The sequence below is a fragment of the Larus michahellis genome, chromosome 7, assembly GCF_964199755.1.
Source record: "Larus michahellis chromosome 7, bLarMic1.1, whole genome shotgun sequence".
In the NCBI taxonomy this organism is placed as follows: Eukaryota; Metazoa; Chordata; class Aves; order Charadriiformes; family Laridae; genus Larus; species Larus michahellis.
In genome coordinates this window covers 50,116,994-50,135,640 of record NC_133902.1, presented here as the reverse complement: position 1 = coordinate 50,135,640, position 18,647 = coordinate 50,116,994, and the positions used below count along the sequence as shown (strand labels likewise).

The window sequence follows — 18,647 nt, the reverse complement described above, 5'->3', positions numbered from 1 at the left end:
CGCTGTGATTGGCCAGCCAGCGCTGTGGCGAGGGGGTGAAGCGGCCGAGCGGTGGGGGCGGTGTGGCAGACGCTGGGGGGGTCAGGATTGCTTCGGGTTTGTCGCCATGTCTGAGGTGCGGGCTGTGCCGGGGGGCGGCTGGGGGGCGCTGGGGGGCGGTGGAGGGCGGGTACGTTCCTCTCCCCCTTATTCAGCGGTGGTGGCCTGCGGGTGCTCACCCCCGCCCCGCCCCGGGGCCTTCCCCCCCTGTAGGCCGCGTTCCAGAAGGCTGCTGAGGAGGTGAAGCAGCTGAAGTCCCAGCCCACCGACCAGGAGATGCTGTACATCTACGGCCACTACAAACAGGCCACGGTGGGCGACGTGAACACGGGTAGGTAGCGGCTGGGGCCCAGCCCTCTGTGCCGCGGGTGGGCGGGGGCCGCGCGGTTGCGGCCTGAGGCTGAGCTGGAGGCACTTGGGGACGGCAAAACCTCTCCCCTGTGGCGCGCCTCGCTTCGTGCAATCCCGGCAAAAGTGACTCAATACCGACTTGGCATAGATTTGCGTGCAGGCGGGCGCAGGCTGACCCGATAAGGGTTTGTGCAACTTGTGGTTTTTAGATTAACCCAGTTGCAGTCGTCTAAATCGTGTAGCAACGGTCTGAGAATCCTTTGTGTTAGCTTTGTGCAAATATTGGGTTTGGGATTTTTGGAGACCTTTATCGGTAAGTAGCTGCCTCGGTCAAGGGATGCTACTTTAATGCAAACAGGCTTTAAACAGCAAGGCAAACTATACAAGTGTGGAATTGCAATACTTGGAGGGGGCGGTTTGTTTAAACTGGATTGGCTACTAAAAATAGTGTTGGAAAGCCAAAACAGAAGAACAGGAAAAAACTTTATAGGCGCTGCAGTTAAAAGAATCTTGAAAGGAGTGTAGCAGAAATATCTCTGCGGGTACACCAAGCAAAATCTCTCCTGTTATTTCTTTTGCTATACTTCTGTCACTGGCAGCTCAGTTTAGGATGTAGCCCATCTCTACTGACCTTGTGTAACGGTTGGGTAAAGTAGCTAGGATTAGAAAGGGAAAAGGTCATTTGTTCGGAGCGCTGGTCTCCTGACCCAGTTGCTGATGAAGTTTATTGGGTGTTGATTGAATTCAAAGCTGGCAGTGTAGTGTACAGGAAATGGTAAGTATGGGCACTTGTGGTTTTTTTCCAAAATGAACAGCACCGAGGGAGACAAGAACAGAGTTTGGTTTTAAGATGCAGTCTTCTTGGTATGGCTGGACCTTAGCATTAGTAACGTTTGCCAAGGTGAAATGGTGCTTTAGAGCTGTTAATATACCAAAATTTCTGTAAGTTGCTGCATTCTTGGGAAGCAGTAGTTAACAGGAGCTGGCTAGAAAAGCAGTTCGTGTAAGAGTGAGCTAGTAGGGTTTTTTGTTGGAGAGAAGGAGCTGCCAAGTAGCTCTTCAGGTCACATTGCCATGTGAGCAGCGCAAGGGTATATTTGTGGCTAATGTACAGGCTACTGTCCAATTCCATTTGTTAATCCTAAGGCTTGTCTTTAAGGAGACAGAGAAGAAGTAAAAACACAGAGGGGACTTTAGGTGAAGCCTAGCCATGTACATATCCGTATCTCATTCATTTTTTCTCTGTTTGACTACAGTGTGGCCTGTAATGAAGTGAGTTAGAATTCAGTGCTTGTACCCCTAGGTGGCAGAATGAATGAAGAGCTGTATGTTAGAAACATACCATTAACTTCACGATAATGAATTCTAAGCAGTATGCTACTAGCTTTTGGTTTCATGTCTCTGCTTGTAATGGACCGTAGGGCATTTCTGCTTTACTTTAGAGCTGATGATTCTCTATTCTTTAATCAGATAGCTGTCATGCAACAGCAGTCTCTTCAGAAAGTACGATAAATCACACTATTTGGTGCTCTTCTGCTCAAATGCTGCTGTCTTAAGGGAACTTGACAGAGACTATCTCTGTGGCCACCGATAGCATTCCAACATGCTCCCTTCAGCATCAGAGGTGATCTCCTGACTACAGGTTAGTAATAGCTGCAGAGGTGAACCAATGTGTTTTATCTTAGTTAAGAGCTAAATAGCCTTCAGGAAAGGAGTAGGTATTGCCTACACCCACAGCACACCAACTAATTCTGCTGCTTATCCTGTCTCTCTCAGAGCGCCCTGGTATGCTGGACTTCAAAGGCAAAGCAAAGTGGGATGCCTGGTATGCATTGAAAGGTAAGCGTCTGATTATAAAATAAAAATTAATAAATAAAATCACAGGCAAACTAGTCAGAAAAGCGTATGTCATTCAGCAAGAAATAAAATAGTGTTGCCTTATAAGACAAGAGTTCTAGAAGTTCAGAATGCCGTGATAATAAACTCTTACTTTTGATTACCTCTGCAAGGCAGGAGTAATCCTGAAAAATGCAGCCTGCGTGAAAGGAAATTACAGTGCAAAATTTCCAGCTGGCCCAAGATGTTACACAAAGGAGAACTGTAGCAGCAGCAGAAACCTAAATCTGTTTTCCAGGCCCCAGTCTAGTACCCCAGAGGCTCAGCTCTTCCTCCAGTTGTGGTGTTTCTTCTCAAGCTTTCCTAACTGGAAGATGCAGCTGGGCTCTCTGCTCTAAATGAGGAGTGGAACAAGTGGTCTAATCTATGAAAATGGGAATTTTCTGGTGTTTTAAGGAGCCAGCACTACATCTAAATGCACTCTAAGTTGATAGAATTGCTTTCCTGTAATAATTGTGAACAGCATTAATGGAACTAATACACTGTTTGGTTGCTGTCTATACAAATATAACTTTGCTTCAAAACACTGTTTTCTCGTGACTGTTGACCACATTTATTTAAAACTTTAGTACTAGATTCACAGCCGAGTGACCTTCTTTGCTTTCTGGTAGCATGCACCTACGTGCTATAGCAAGGAATTGTGACTTGCATGCAAAAGGCGTCTGAATTTATAAAAGGTTATCTGATTGCTTCCTGTGTTCTGTCCTTCAGGAATGTCCAAAGAAGATGCAATGAAAGCTTACATAGCAAAAGTGGAAGAACTAAAGGGCAAATATGGCATCTGAGGACTGGATATAGCAGCCACTTGCACACCTGAAACATGCCTTATTTCTAATACTGTGGAAAACTGGTTTCTGATAAAATTTTTAAATACCAAGTATGTAATAGTTGGCTCTCCTCATGCCTGTAGTTCAGGGGAAGCTGTGTACCCAACTAATGTACTGACACATCATAAATTCCTGCTGGGAACAAGATCTGGAACTCATTAAAGTGCATTTGGTACTTTAGCTGTTGTGGTGGTCGTCCCTTAGCGATTATTCTGAGCTCATCCCTTAACTGCCATGTGGCAGCCGTCAAACGCTTCTGTGTGAGGCACAAACCAACCTCTCCAGCCCTCCTGCCACTAGAGGGGGCTCAGTAATCTGTTTTGTGCAATGCGGACAGGTGTCCAAACCAAACTCGTGATGTGTGATAGTGCTTTACCTCCTTTCTCTTGCAGATAAATGCCGGAGCACTCACAAAAGCTGGAGCACTGCGGAGATTAACGTGAAGAGGCTAGCTCTAATGCTGTCTATACTAAGAACAAGGTGCTTGATATTTGTTGCTTGGGGCTTTCTGAGACTTACTCAACAATTGTCAAATCATCTTTCATAAAACACTTCTTGGAGATGTTATTCCCCAACAGCAACGATAGGGTCCTGGAGAGAAGGCAAATACTCAGCACCTGAACACAAAACCTTCCTTTTGGAAGAAAGCGGTGAGCGGTGAGCTCTCACCACCAGAGAGCGGTGGTGTTTGTGCCCTTGATACTGTACCACTGTAAATAGAGAGGGCTGGTGTTGCTGTGTACTGAGGGGTGAATCAAGTATAAATTGGTTTAACGCTTAGAAGGCTGTTCAAACAGGAAGACTTACAGTGAACATCAGCAACAGTTTTATACAAAACCCACTGTTGTGACCATCTCCAGCAGGCTTTTACCCATTTTTGGTCTGCCTAGCATAGTCTGTTAAGAGTTGCTGAGGCCAGAAAGGCCTTTGATTATAAAATGTGGCACTGAACTGTTCCAGCACAGAGCATGTGAGAATAAAGTTACAACCTTATATAGGAATGAGGCGTTCTAATTCCTGCTGTACTGGTTAGCATCTGAACAGCTGAGGACTTCAAATCAAACTGCCTTCAGATAACCAATTGATTTATAGAAATCCATAGGGATGAAACCCATAATTTCCTGTCTGTCTAGCTAAGTACATAGTTCTGTTTTGAGTTACACAGGTTTTGCTGTGTGCCTTACCTAATGTGTCTTTTCTTATGCCACCGGTAGGAGGTGGAGATGGCTTTATAGTTTTTGAAAGCATGCAAGGTAACTTCCCCCTCTGCTGCTTTTAATGGGGAATGCTCTTAGAGCTACTTGTTCACCCTTTAAAATGCGTTAGGATAAAGAAAGGTTTGGTCCTTGTTCTTATAAGGAAAAATGTTGCTTACTCATGTCCTTCGTTGTTCTTCTGGGTAAGTAATATAAGCATTTGGGGGTTGTTGTTTTTTTTTTTTTGACTTCCTCTTGTATCCTCTGCTAGTTATTTGAGACTGTGTAAATTACATTCACCTTGCAAAAGAGTGGTAAGAGCAGATGTTCAGCATAAGAGATGACTTGAGCTCTTTGCCAGCCCTAAATTCCACAGGCAGCTCCATCTTCACAGCTGTGTTTTGTGAAGCTGGTTATCCTTGGAGGATTCTGCCAACCAGCAGCAGAATGTAACTCATACCGGCAAATGCTTCCGCTTCTGCTCTTGTTTGCTGGAGGCTGATGTGCTGCAAGCTGCCATGCTTTGCTAACGTGTTTCCTGTCAAAACAGGTGTGTTCAGAATTTTTGACTGCTAAAGCAGTGGAATTGGATCCTATATCCCAGTCTTCATTGAGCTTTATTTCCCCTGGGGGATTTAAGTGATTGTCGCAGTGCTGCTGTTCTTTCTATTGCCTGTCTGGCATTAGGAAAACATTGCTGTGTACACAGCACTTATCCCAGAGGGAGACCGGTCTTGGCCACGTTTCTATGCCTTGTACTTAAAATTAATGCTGTTTGCCACTCTATACAAGTGATGGAGAAATCTACCTTGAATGTCTTTATTTGGATACTTCATTTTTATTGTAGTAACACTTTCTTCCTGCTTGGAGCTTTACCTTCCTTAGGAAAGTGACATCAGTGGCCTTACTATTTGGAGTAAGCTGAAAAATTCAAGTTACGGAAGTAAGAGCTATGCAGTAAGAGACTTTACAAAAGGCAGCAGGGCAGTAAGAAAGGTGCTGATGTCTGCGCATGGTGGTGTGCGTGGTGCAGCCAACTTTTGTGTTGGCCGTTAACAACGGTGCAGCCATTAACTGTGGGTACCGCCGCTGCAGGGAGAGTGGTGAAAAAGACGGAACTGAGCTGGGGGGGCTGGTTGTTTAGCAGCAAGGTGCCTGAAAACATTGCTGACAGCATAGTGCTTGCTGCTGTGGAGTACGAGACTCCTGGGCTGCATAAATAACAGTTTGGCAGTAGTGGCGCTAGGGCCATGGTGGTTTAAGGACATCTACAGACAGATTTGCAGGTAGAGGTAATCGCTTTTATTAAACGAATAAAGTGGTTAAAAATAGACAACCATTAAAGTATATAGCCTTGAGATCTGAAACAGAAGCAGCAAGCCTCAAACCAAAATACAGCTTCAGAAGCGTTGCTCTGTCTGCAGTAAGGTACTCCTGATGCAGGAACAGATGCTGTTGATGGCTGGGCAGTGCTGCAAAACAGGGGATTGTTCTGACACCCGTTCGGGGAGTTGCTGCTATTTCCTCTGTATTAGATCAAAGAAAGGCCAAGCAACATCCTGATCCTTGCGGCGCTCACGAGGGGGGACAGACGTGCGCTGAAACAAGCCTGACAGGCAGGAGGTCAGAGGCCAGCTGGCACGCAGGCACTTGGGTCTGGCTTGCTGAGTTTGCAGAGTGTGCGGGACGGAATCTGGACTTTGGATACAGGAATAATAAATGTTAACTTGCGTCTGTGATAAGACAGTGTTCCTTCTATCACGCTTCTACTATTAGTTCTTGCACAGAGAAACCAGCTGATTGGTACCCAGTGCAATTAGAGATAAGCTGTTAAGGGGATGTTGTTTTCCTTGGGGTTTGTTCTTCTGGGTTTTGCTTGCTCTTACCAAACGTATGTGAAGGTGCAACGCCCCTGGCAGAGATTTAACGAATCAGTATTGGTGTGCTGCTTCAGGCCTGTAACAGAGTTTTCAACCCTGCGAAGTTAAGTTTTCTGTTTGACTGCAGTGTGCAACTTTGTCAAAATTCTTCAGTTCTCATCTGGAGTGATCTTGTTTCACAAGCAAGTATTTTAACCTTTGAACTTGTTTGACCCTGATGAGACTGCTGAGATAACCGACAATTGTATTTACTGTTGTTTAAAATACTTCCTCTGCCCCCTGAGTCTTCAGAGCAAACAATATTGGGCAATACCACTATGGGGTGACTGGGCATCTCAGCCATCTTGTGGGATTGGTAGGATTGATTATAAGTTGGGGGAGACAAAAAAAGAAAATGCATTTTGGCTTGGGTAGGTTTCTAAATACCACAGCTGTCACCCAAAAAGGGTTATGCCATTTTCCAAGTTGTCGAAGCTGCTTAGAGGTAAGACAAGTTGATACTACGTAGACATAACACGTTTGAGGGAGAGTCACAGTAATAAACTTGGAAGTGTAAAAGTTGATAGGATAGAACAAAAGATAGAATCTGATGATGTTTTTTTTTTATTTTTGTTCCCCTACTCACAAGCATACGAAGTATCAACTGGTCTATAAGTTAGCCAATTTTCAGCTGCTCATTTAAAGTGCAAATGACATTGATCCATTCTAGGCATGAGTCTGTCTTCATTATTTATAAGATGAGCTTGTACTTCCTCTAGAATCAGTGTGTCTGTGCAGGTTATTCTAGAATAGAGAATTCATGTGGAGATGGGCTGCAGTAGTCTCTTCACTTTCTTGCCCATTTCCACCTGTGGATACTGGATTTTTGGTCAGTCCTGGTAAAGATACATTTATTTTACAAGGTCTGATGCTCTTAATGCTTGTTAGGGCTGATCCATCTCTTGCAACCGTCCTGCCATCCAGTGCAGTTTCAGAGCAACCCTTTGCTATCTGAAGAATACCTGAAGACGTACAGAGCTATCCTCAAAATCATTCAGTATGTCTTGCCTCTAATGCTTGAAAGCCTTCCTATACTTTAGACTGTCCAGAGTAATGGAGAAGCCATTAAAAAATACAGTTCATTAATGAGCCTGGGCCTGGGGAGGAACAGATGGTCAAAATTCCTGGAGTTTGGTAAGCTCATGAAGGAGGTGATATAAAAAACTGCCTGAAAGTGGAATCAGTGGCTCAACAAATCCCTCCCAATCCTTATGTCAGCAAGGATTACTTTAGGTCTTAGTACTGCCACCGCAATGAGAAGGTCTTTATTGTTAATTAAAAAAGCCCAAAGCCCTGGCGCACTGGGATATTATATGATCTCTGCCCAGTTGGTTCTAAGCCCGGAGCTTGTTCTGTTTGCAAGCCCCGATTGCCTCAGACAGAGGATTCCCCACCCTGGAAAGAAGGAAGATGATACTGCTTGGCTAATGCAGCCAGGGAGACACCTTGTTTGTCTCCTCCAAAGCGTGCAAGACACTGACTTGTACCGTGTTCCCCAAAAGGCAGAGATAGTGATATGCCATCTCCTCCTAACAAACGCTGCTCACTTGAGTAAGTTCTGAATCAGAAAGGTGAGCTTACCAGTTTAATGTACTTGGTATTTTTAAGTCTGGGTCTTTAGCTGCATTAATCTGAGTTAGTATTGAGAGAAGAAACACATACATGACAGTTGAGAAACTGAGTAATATGATTTCCCCCATCTTGCGTAGTATTGAAATATGGACCAAGGTTTTTCTAGTAGAACTAAAAGGGCTAAAGTTTTAATTTGTGTATCCAATGTATATTTCAAAGCATCAGTTTGTCACAATGGACAGATACAAATAGCCTGAGGTCTGTCCTAAGCCAGTGTAACTATTGCCAGAGGACCCCAAAAAGGGCTGAATCCAAAGCAGAAGGAGCAAGCACCCAGTGCTGGGTCTCTGCAATGTGATGCTGAGAGAGGTCCAGAAACAGATCAGGTCCTTCCAGAATACAAAATGTTTTCCTTTAAGCCTGTCCTTTTGCTTAAAGTCTCTCTTCTTAGAGTTAGTTGGAGTGGGGGGTAGAGTCGCTGCATGAACTGGTGGATTATCACCGTGTTTCTAACCAGCTATGAGTGCCTTAGCGGGTACCGTTTGCTCCGGATGAAGAACGGGATCCCAGGCTCGGTGTCGGGTTTTATTGCCATGTCCAGCAGCCCAGGTCTGTGGCGCACGTCCAGCAGTGAGTGGGAGATGGTGGGGGCTGCAGGGACACGTAGCCCCTGGCTGGGTAAGCAGCCTGCCTGCCGGTGGCACCCGGGAGGTGTCCAGGCAGGAGGAAAAGTCCCACCACCATCTGGTCCGGGAGCTGTCTCCTCTTTACGTGACTAACTGTGTCTCTGCTACGTGCTGGGACGAGGCTGTCTGCTGGGCTGCAGTAACCTGCGGTGACGGGAGGAAAGTCGTGAGCCAAAGTAGTTGTGACAAGGGGTTGTTCTGGGCCCTGGTGCAACCCAAAACCCCCTTTCGTTACACGTGCTGTCTGGGGCACTCGTCACTGAGGATGACTGTGCCCGCGTTCCCAGAAGCTGCCGGTCTGAAGCAGCTTGCCAGCAGCTTGCTGACTTTTTGCCCCGTTCCAGAAGCAGTATTTCAGCCCAGCTAGGGTGCACCCAGCCCGAGGTGAATGCAGCTTCTACTTGGATTTTCAATCTACTGCCAGGGAAAAAAAAAAAGGGGGGGGGCGGGGAGGGGAAAAAAAAAAAAAAAAAAAAAAAAAACAAAAAACTGCGAGAAAATGGTGACGCAAGAGGGCTAGCCTCTTCTTTCTTCCTCATAAAATGTTCTCCAGGCTCACTTTTTGGGGAAGATGTGAACAAAACCATTTTGCCCCTTGTACAGGCTTTGGGCATGTCCCAAAGTCTCAAGTCTGCAAGATACCGAAGATCTATTTGTCTCCAAGATCAGATCAACTTCTATGTGGAAAGACATCTTGAAATAGGGATCTGATAAAAAAAAAAAAAAAAAAAAAAAACAATAAAAAACAATTTAAATGCTTAGTCAGATCAGTTGCTATGCCGAGGATTAAAGAAGAGTTCAGAAAGAATTTTATTCAACAAAAAAAATGCATTTACAGAAGTGACCGACGTGGAGATCAGACCAACCCTGGGGGTGACCCAGTCGCTTGTGTTCTGCTTTACCTCCAAGTGAAATACTTCATGGGGTAACCATTCCCTCAGCCCCGGGGACTCTCAAACTTCAGTCCTGAACCTTCTCCGGGATTCTGCACGAAAAAAGCTAGAACAGATTCTTCAGTGTTAACCTTCTCATGGTTTTCAATGAACCAGATGAAACTTTCCATGTTTCTGTAATGTAAAAAAAAAAATAATCCACAGTTACTGGTAATTTCCATTATTTATGAACACATTTCCCTGAAAACTTTCTCTCCAGGGATAGGATGTGAAATACCCACTTAAACAATAGAGAAAAGGGACTTTCTAAACAAAATAACGAAACTGGCAACATACCAAGAACTCTACATTGACACAGCTGAATCAAAAATACATCTGAAATGCTTGAAAGGTCATTTACCGTGGTGTTATGATGTAGGTAATGTATTTTTCAGGCAAAAAAAATAAATTTGTATTTTTCCTTTTAAAGCACTGAGCTCTTTTTATTGTAAAACACTGTATTCACATACGATTTTCCAAAATAATAACCTCAAGGAACAGTTCCACAATTTGTCTTTTCTTCAGGCAATGCTGCTGTTTGTTTTTTTTAATCTTTAAAAGATGGAGAACATATTTGTCTTGTTATGAGCCAATGAAGATAAACTCATTTTTCCATTTGAAAAAGGCGCACAGTTCTAGCAAGCGTCATGAATCCAGGCATCTTTTCCAGAAAGTAGGATGGTAAAGCAACAGCAGAAACAAAGCGCAAATAAACTGTTGGTAACTGCTCTGTTTACGCAGCTCTTACGATTGTCCTCCCCTTGGCAACTTCAGTAAAGCGTGAATCTTAAAGTCCCAATTCAACGGCGATATTAATTACAGGTCAAGTTGAATGCTGGTGTATATTTTCTATTTGGGGAAACTACATGAGATACAAAATATTAAAGCAATTTTGTGTTTGCAGGAAAAGGACCATCCCCAAAGCACCCTTTTCCTCAATGAAGCAGCTTGGCAGGTAACTATAGATCTACTAAAAGATCCAAATGTGACAGGGGGCAGCTTTAGTTTCAAAAGTAGCCACTTGAGGTTCCTCGTTCTACAAAGCTTTTTATGCCCATGTTTGCTCATGTGAGCCTGACCACGGGCTTTTACAGAAAAAAATAATATCTTGTTAGCAGGATGCACCTCGCTATTATTTTTTTTAAAAAATTGCTAAAGCTCTTAGGATGAGTCATGTTTTAAGGCAGATTTACACTTCACAATTTTGCTAATTGAAGGCCAGATTGCCTAATGCTTTGCGGGACTGAGCCGATGTTACAGAAAGCGTGAAGTCGTGTGAGGTTCTTGCCAGATAAGAGTTGGTGTATTTTGTCTGGCCGGAGCCTGCGTTTGCTCAGCACGGTTAGGTGCAAGCCGCGTCTCTTGAGTTCACATAGCAAATGAGACAGCCGAGGCTGCTTGTGCTTTCTGAGCCAAAAATACCTAAATATTGTTCAGTTTGGAACTTAGAAGTGGGTGGGTGTAGCAGCAAGCGCATGTGATCAGTCTGAACACTGCGATAGGGAAATGCTGTTTAACCTGTGGAATAAATAGCCCAGGATGTTCATAAAACCATTCTGTCATCTGATGAACCTAAAATGAAAGGGATGTGGCAAGCCTCGAGTCTGCTAGCTTGGAAAACATGCTCAGAAAACAAAAAATGTTGCAGACCGCAAACCCACAAAAGAAGTTTTAACAACAGACCTTGCAAAAATTTGCTGTGTTGCAAAAGCGGGAAATCCCAATTCAGTGTTTGATAGAAATATAATCTAATAATGTATACAACTTCGAAGGGAAACAATAAAACAGAAGATTTTGCAGGGAGAGAGAAAAAGATCTGAAGTTATCACTAAAATGTGATGTACAAAAACTGAAGTAAACATATTATTCAGAACGCTCACTCTTACTAGAAATAGTGTTACAGAAAACACCCCCAGCCAAATCGTAGCAGATATATATGCATTTTTAAAGGAAACTTAGAAAGCCCTCGTAAAACCGTGTAGAGATTAAAATAATGAGACGATCTGTATAAGACCACTGATATGTTCAGAAATGGAAGCTGGAAGAAGGGTAAAGTTATGATAACTTCTACCACCCCACGGTGCAGAAGGAGATCCTTCCAGCTCCTTTCATCTAGAAAGGGAATGGTCGAATTCTGCCCCCGGCTAATTACGAGGGAGGCCTGGAACAAGGACCCCTGAGTCCATCCCCTGGAGCCTGTGGAGTCACTGCAGACCTCTCCGCTGGAATCTAAATCAGAATTTGGCAGTAAAACAAGAGTTTCTGATGACACAGCAAAAACCAGCTTCCTTGGGCTTTTTTTTTTTTTTTTTAAGTTGTTTTGACCAAAAAAAAAAAAAAGTAAGGCAATCAGTAATTCATTAGAGGGTGGCAAAACATGACTGAGAAACAGAGCAAGGGCATAAAACTTTATGAGCAGAGAGGTTTTTGCCGACGGGTGCGGGTAGAGATACATAAGGTGAAGTAGGCTGGTAACAGATAAGAGTGTGCCCACAGCCCAAGGTGAGAGGCCACAATCACAGCGGGCGAGGAGGAGGAGAGCCGGTGTCCCACCGGCTTGGGAAACACCAGCACCGGGAGCAGATGGAGCTGGGACGGACAGGACGGGGCGGTTTGGGGTTCAGTGTCCGGGTACGGCCGCGGTGCCACCCCTGCAGCTGCTGCTGGGGCCGTGCGGAGGGACACTTCGGCCACACGCTTCTGGTCAAGCGCGATCCAAAGGGCTGCAAACCAACGGCACCGGGTGGTGGACGAGCAGGTCCTGGGCTCGCTCCCCGTCCCGTGAAGGCATCGGGGCAGCAGCGAGAAACAGCCCCCGAGCTCGCCGGCAGCCGGCGACACACGGCGAGGGGACGAGGTGCGGCGCGGGACACCTTGCCCCGGGGCGGTCGTGCTCTAGAGCGGGCACGGACACGCCGGTGCCCCGGGCCAGGGCAGCGCTGCCCTTCCCCGCGCTGCCGGGCCGGGGAGGGGGAGAACGGCCCGGCTCCGCCCGCGGGGCCGCGCTGCTGACTCAGCCGCGGGGGGGCCCGAGGGCGCCCCGGCCCCGCGGGCGTGGCGGGCGGGCGGGCGGGCTGCTCACCGCCCTCCGGCCTTATAAAGAGCCGCCGCCGGAGCCCGCTCGCCCGCTCGTCTCTCGGCGCCGCCGGCAGCATGACCGCCATCGGGGCGCAGGTACGTCGCCCACCGGCCCTGCCGGGGGACGCAGCGGGGAGAGGCAGCGGGGCCGCCCCTCGCCCCGTCGTAGGGCTGATGATGCGGTTTGTTCCTGCACGGACGGGGTCGCCCCGAGGGACCCTCCCCGGAGCTGCGGGGTGCAGCCGGCCGGAGACCCCCCCCCCTCCCCGGAGCGGCAGCAGGTCCCCCGGCTCCGTGGCTCTCCCGTCCCCATCGGCGGGGCCACCGCAGCTAGAGCGGGCTGTGGGGTGCTTGGCTTGTCTTTTAATTAAATTTCGGGCCGTCTCGGAGGGTTTTGGTGAGGAGGGCGTGTGTGCTGCCCGCGGGGGCTGCAGCCGGAGACACCCCCCAGCCCCGGGGGAGCCGAGCCGGGTCTGGGGTGAGGAGCCCGGTCCGGACCGGTGCTGCTGCCGGCAAGAGGAGGAGAGCCCGGCCGGCAGCAGCGCGGGAGATGTGGGGGAAGGAGGGCTGTGCTGGTAATTGGGCGTCCGTCCGCCTGTGTCCCCCGCCAGCTTCTGCCGCCTCCTCCATCCCAGCCGTCGGCTCCATCCTCCCAGGGGCCGGCGGTTTCCTCCAGCCCTGCCAGAGCAGGAGGCTGTGCCGCGGGGCAGGGATCCGGCGCAGCCCGGGGCCTTTGTGCTCCCCAACCCGGGCCCTGACGTGGGAGCATTGTTCGTGCGGCCGGAGAACCGGGAGAGCTTCACCCACCCTTCCTTTCTCCTGGGTACAGCCTGTAACTGCGTTGCCTTCCCCAGCGAGAAGGGATTTGATGGGCACAAGCAAATAGCTTCAAATGCTGAAGTCCCACTGCTTTGTCCTTCTGGTTTCATTTCACCCTTAACTAGTGCTGTTAACTCAGGGTTTTTGCTTCCCCCCCACTATTCTTTAAGGCGCAGAGGCTGCTGGCGCACCGGAGACCGCAGAAATCCTTCTTTGAGACACTCATCAGGAGCCTGATCATCTTGTGCGTGGCCATAGCAGTGGTCTTGTCATCCATCTCCGTCTGCGATGGCCGCTGGCTCTTTGCGAGGGGGCAGCTCTTTGGACTGTGGCACTTCTGCACCGTTAGCAACGGCAGCGTCCTGAAGTGTGTCACTGACTTCAGCCTGGCCAAGGTGGAGGGGCTGAGCGTGGGGGTGATTCCCATCAGAAGCATGGTGTCCTTTGCCGTTGTGGTTGCCATATTTGGCCTGGAGCTCTTGATGGTGTCCCAAGTTTGTGAGGATGCCAACGCGAGGCGGAAGTGGTCGATGGGCTCCGTTCTCATCCTGGGCTCTTTTTTGCTGTCGGCCACTGGGGTTCTGAGCTTCTCCGTCCTCGTGAAGGATCACCTCACCTTCACGGGCTTCACGCTGACGTACTGGTGCGAGTTCATCGCTGCCTTTCTCTTCTTCCTTAACGGGATCAGCGGACTTCACATCAACAGCCTCACGCACCCTAGGAACAGGGTAGGCAAAATCTAGGCGCAAAGGGTGTACCTCTGCCTTTGTGTAATCAGCTTTGCCAATTGGACTGGACAAAAAGGGAGCCTAATGAAGTTTGAAAAGGACACCGTGTCTTAAATTGTGTGCAAGGAGGGGAAGCGTGAGTCAGTCTTGATGCCTGTAGAAGACGTACCCACCCACTGGTCAGCGTGCAGGGCTGCATAACACGAGCAAAGCAGAGACTGAGACTGGCCGCTGCTGAAATGCGGTTTTCTGGAGGAGTGGATTAAAGAAGAGGGCATCATGTTGAACATGCAGAGGGGTGGCAGACTGTGATCTACACATGTGGACTCAGTTTTGAGGCTTACACAAAGCCTGTACTGCTGTGGGTTTGGTGTTGCTGTGCTTTCCCCCATACTCTGGAGCTTGTGAAGAGTGTAACATACCTTTGGTGTGTCTCTTGGCTTTGCTCTGTCTCAGGGACAGATGATTTGTGCCTGGCCATGCTCACTGGCTTGGAGTATTGAAAACCTTCACTGGCTCTCACTCTTCCATTTCCCTTTCAAAAGAGAAGGCACACAGATCTTGATCTAGTCACCCATTTTGTTTCCTGCTGGCACGTTCCCTGTATCTGTCCTTCCCTTTGTGAGTTTTTGTGGGACACCTCTGAGAAAGGTGCAGGGAGATGTAGCTGTCTTGGGGACAAGGACAGGTTTTGGGTGATGCAGGTGTATGGGGAAGGGTTCCGATGCCTTCCTTGGGCAGCAGTACATTTTCCTGTGCTCGCAGCTTCTCCCTGCTGTCACCACTCCTCTGCTGCCCCTGCAGGACACATGCCAATTGGTCACCCAAACTGGCTCCCTCGCAGCCCTTGCAAAGTTCTCTGTAACGGGGCATTGCTCTTCCTAGTTTCTTTTTTGTCCCTCTGGGCAAGAGGGACAAGCTCTGCAGGGGCTTTAGGTGGGTGTTGTGGCTGGGCAGGCCATGCTGAGACCACTGCACCTTCTGGGGTGTGTTTTGGTTGTGAAGGTTTCCCACTGAGGCAATGGGAAATCTCATCCTGTAGCTGAGAGTCTCCTGTAGCATTTCTTCTGGGAGGAGGAAGCTCTAGATCCTCCTGACCAAAGTCCTTTTCATCCCCTGATTAGCAGTGGGCCTGGGAGGAGAAGCTCATGATTGCCTCATAAGGGGCTGATAGGGACATCTCTAATCTGTCACAGCTGATGGAAGTCCAAAGAGACTTGGCCAAATTATATTAAGGCTGGTCTTCTGCCAGTGCTTGAGTCAAGACTGCTACAATTGCTGCAGCTTTGAAGTTCCCTATGCTGTCTGATGTAAAAGGGGAGAAGACCTCAGCAGGAGACCTCAGATGTTGGGTTGCTGCACATGTGTCCTCCCTGTCCAACATACAGTACTCTGTTGCCCACAGATAAAAGTGTCTTCAGAGTATTTCAGGGTCTCTGTTTTAATGTTTGTTTTGTATCAGATGGTAAAACTGCTTGTATTTTTGTTTTAGGACTAATGTTTCTACACGTTTCATCTCTGTATCTTGCCTGATAGGTGTTGAGCAAGGCTTTCCCTTCCAGTGCAGTGAGTTTGACATAATTTTTCACCTGAAACAAAAGCAGCACAAAGTAGCACAAAGGCCGAGAAGGCTGTGTAGGCAAGCCACGAGTAAACAGCTTTGTGTTGGAAAGCCACAAGTCATAAGTCCTGCCTGAGCCGAATGAACACTTGCTGAATGTGCTCCTGTGGACTTGTTTGACTCCATGAGGACAGTCTCTATTCCTTCTGATTTCCACAACTTTTTAAGAAAATGCTCTTAAGCCTGTTTCGCAATGCAGTTTCAGACCAGGCTTGCTCTGGACAATGCCAGTTGTGCTTTTTTTTTTTTTTTTTTTGCATGTGAGTCTGCCCGATTTCTGGTGAGATAACGCACGGACCTGTGCTACCCAGCCAACCCCTGAAGCTCTTGCAATGGTCGGGGCTCTGTCAGGGCTTATTGACTCTCTTTCAAGGACAAGGACTTGTGCCCTTAAACTGCCTCTGGAAAACTGCAGTGTGATTGTGTGTCTCTTTGTGAAGGTGCTTTTGATTTGCTGAATTGCACTGTTGGAAGACATGCTAGTGGGCTGAACTTGCAGATTGTTGTGTGAACAGTGCCGATGGCTTTAGCAGAGCCGCTTATCCCAGGGAGATTCTGCAAGGTCCGGTCCCAAACTGTAGCACTTTGGTGTTACCAGATGCTAGAGTGCCTTAACTAACTGATAAATCAGTTGTGGTGCCAAGGGGTGCCTGTGCCGGGCAGGACGGTTCCCCTACATGAGGTCAAGGGTGTCCGTGGCTTGTCTAGAAACGTGGATGTAACTTCAGAGTGCCTTCTTGGTGACATCCAAAACTGGAAGTCAATTCTGCATGTACTCCCCTTTGTGCTAGTGGGAGGCCATGCCCCCAGCCCCTTCCCCAGGGGATGCAGCCGTAGCCAGACCGAGTCCCAGGCCGGTGCCTCCCACTCGGGTTAGAGAGAGCCAGTGGACAATTAGCCATTGAGTTCACCCAAGACTTGGTGCGATTGTGAATGATTTTAGGATGCCCTCTGCTAGCTGAAGAAGAGGCCTTTTGTTGGGGGTAGGGAATCCTCTAGGGAAAATACAATAACTTTTTTCCAACTGGCTTTGTATACTACTGCTTGACTTACTAATGCTGGGAGAAGATGCGTTTTGATGGCTAAATAGTACAAAACAGGGTTGATTGATTGTCTTGGAGACATCCTTATACACAGCAACCTGCGCAGCAATGGGTAACTTCATTTTCTGAAGCCTGTGGAAGTGTCAAGTGACATTCCTGAAGTTTGTTAAATAAATTTCCTTGAAAAAAAAAAAATAACCGTAATTCTCTCTTCTTATATTTAGATGGTGGGGTGCAGATTTAAGGGGATGAGTGGGGTTTATGTAATCTCCCAGGCGCCAATTCTGTGTGTTTACCCAGCTAGACCGATGAAGAAATGACTGCTTGGCGCTTTGCCGAGCTCCAGACCAAGGGAGCCGAGGCTGCTGCACACTCCCCTCTCCTTTCCCTTCCTTGTCCACACCAATCCAAGCAGCCAGCACCGCTTTCTTGTCTTACAAAACAAGAGGGGCAGTCAGCTGTGCTGCTTCGTGGGAATTAGAGATAACCTTGTTGGCTCTTAATGATTTCCTGCTGTTGCATGTACTCTGTTTACCAGCTAAAGAGCTCTTTCCTGTGTCCTTCACCTCCCTTTTCCCACACCGCACCCTGTGTCTGAAGCATCCTTGCTCTTTTCCCCAGCTTTGCTTGTTTGGCCTGCAGAAGTGGTATCTGACTACGAATGTATTTATACAGGTTTTTCCCTTGAGCTCCCAGTAATAAAAGGTTTAGTTAAATGTCAGGAAAGCAGATTTCCAGCTTCACCACTGAATTAGTTTATGTAATCTCAAGTAAGTTAATTAGCACCTGGTGTTCTCTTTCTGATGGGAGAGGTCATTGACCTGTCTCAGATGGTTTAATATCTCTTAAAAGCTGTGTAATGAACATCACCTCTTGTTAATGAGCTGTTTAGACTTGCTCAGTTACTAATTTTAATTGGAAACTTGTGCACAAACCATTGCTTGTGGATAATAATACGTAAATAATGGCACAGGGCATGTTAACTAAGGAGTTATCCTGGACTGTTAATGGTATTTTGATTTTAAGTCTACAGTACCTTCATCAGCTGTGCTTGGAGGGACAGCTGGTTTGGGGGTTGAGCATCGCTTAGTTTTGTGAGTCAGGGGAGGGTGATTACAGAAGATGACTGCCCTCACCTGCCTTCTCTTTCCCTCTGCTGGGGCTATGGTGAGCAGGTAATGACCCTTCTAAACCTTCCACGTCAGTAAGGGCCTTCTTTTTGAGGGAAAGACAAGTGTGCCCCCCGGGGGGTGTCCTGGAAAGGGTGTTGGCTGGATTCCTGGGCCCTCTCACCTTCACATGGCTCCAACCCCTCTGAATTGGCACCACCCCCTTCTCAAACAGTTGAATTCAGCTCCCCCGATGCCCAGTGAGGCGTTGCACAATGTAATTATTCACAGCACAACAATACTGCTTTTTGCCTCTGACGTTTTGCTGGGAACTTCCTTGTTGCTGTGTTGGGGGAGAGAAGACTATTAATCATTTCCTTTTAAATTCAGTTTTAGTTGGTAGACCGCTGATCTTCAGGCTGCTGGAGCTGCTGCCTGCACTGCTGGCTTGCAGAGCTGCAACTGGCTTCTCTGGGGACCTGGAGTGAATAGCCAGAGGCTGTCACCGGCGTCCCAGAACAATGATAACTACTCGTGTGAAAGATGGTGCTTAAATCCTATTTACTGATAACAAATGCCTGCTTCACATGGAATACCGAGGAGCAAGTGTAGAGAAAGGGAAGTTGGTGAAACCTGAATATGGAGTTTGTTCAGCCCGTGTTAGTAGTTCCAGGCCACTGACACCGGAGTCTGCATTACCAGCTAATCTCTCCCTTTTTGCATTGCTCGCCGAGATTCACTTCCCTCTTCCTCTGCTTATAAATTCGTCAGTGTTCCTGGAGCTAAGTAGCTCTTTTCTTCAGTATTTGTCAGTACAGTTAATCAAGAGAG

At 47.6% G+C, this 18,647-nt stretch overlaps 2 protein-coding genes across 2 annotated transcripts; both read left to right on the top strand.

The window, feature by feature from the left end:
• Positions 1–21: 21 nt before the first annotated feature.
• On the top strand, positions 22–3,293 carry DBI (diazepam binding inhibitor, acyl-CoA binding protein). Its single transcript, XM_074595219.1, has 4 exons — positions 22–115; positions 253–370; positions 2,167–2,229; positions 2,998–3,293. The coding sequence occupies exons 1-4, from the start codon at positions 107–109 to the stop codon at positions 3,069–3,071; spliced, it is 264 nt and encodes an 87-aa protein (XP_074451320.1). The 5' UTR covers positions 22–106; the 3' UTR covers positions 3,072–3,293.
• Positions 3,294–12,540: 9,247 nt separating this feature from the next.
• Positions 12,541–16,890, top strand: TMEM37 (transmembrane protein 37). Its single transcript, XM_074595157.1, has 2 exons — positions 12,541–12,592; positions 13,486–16,890. Exons 1-2 carry the CDS (start codon positions 12,572–12,574, stop codon positions 14,056–14,058), a joined length of 594 nt encoding a protein of 197 aa, XP_074451258.1. The 5' UTR covers positions 12,541–12,571; the 3' UTR covers positions 14,059–16,890.
• Positions 16,891–18,647: the final 1,757 nt, after the last annotated feature.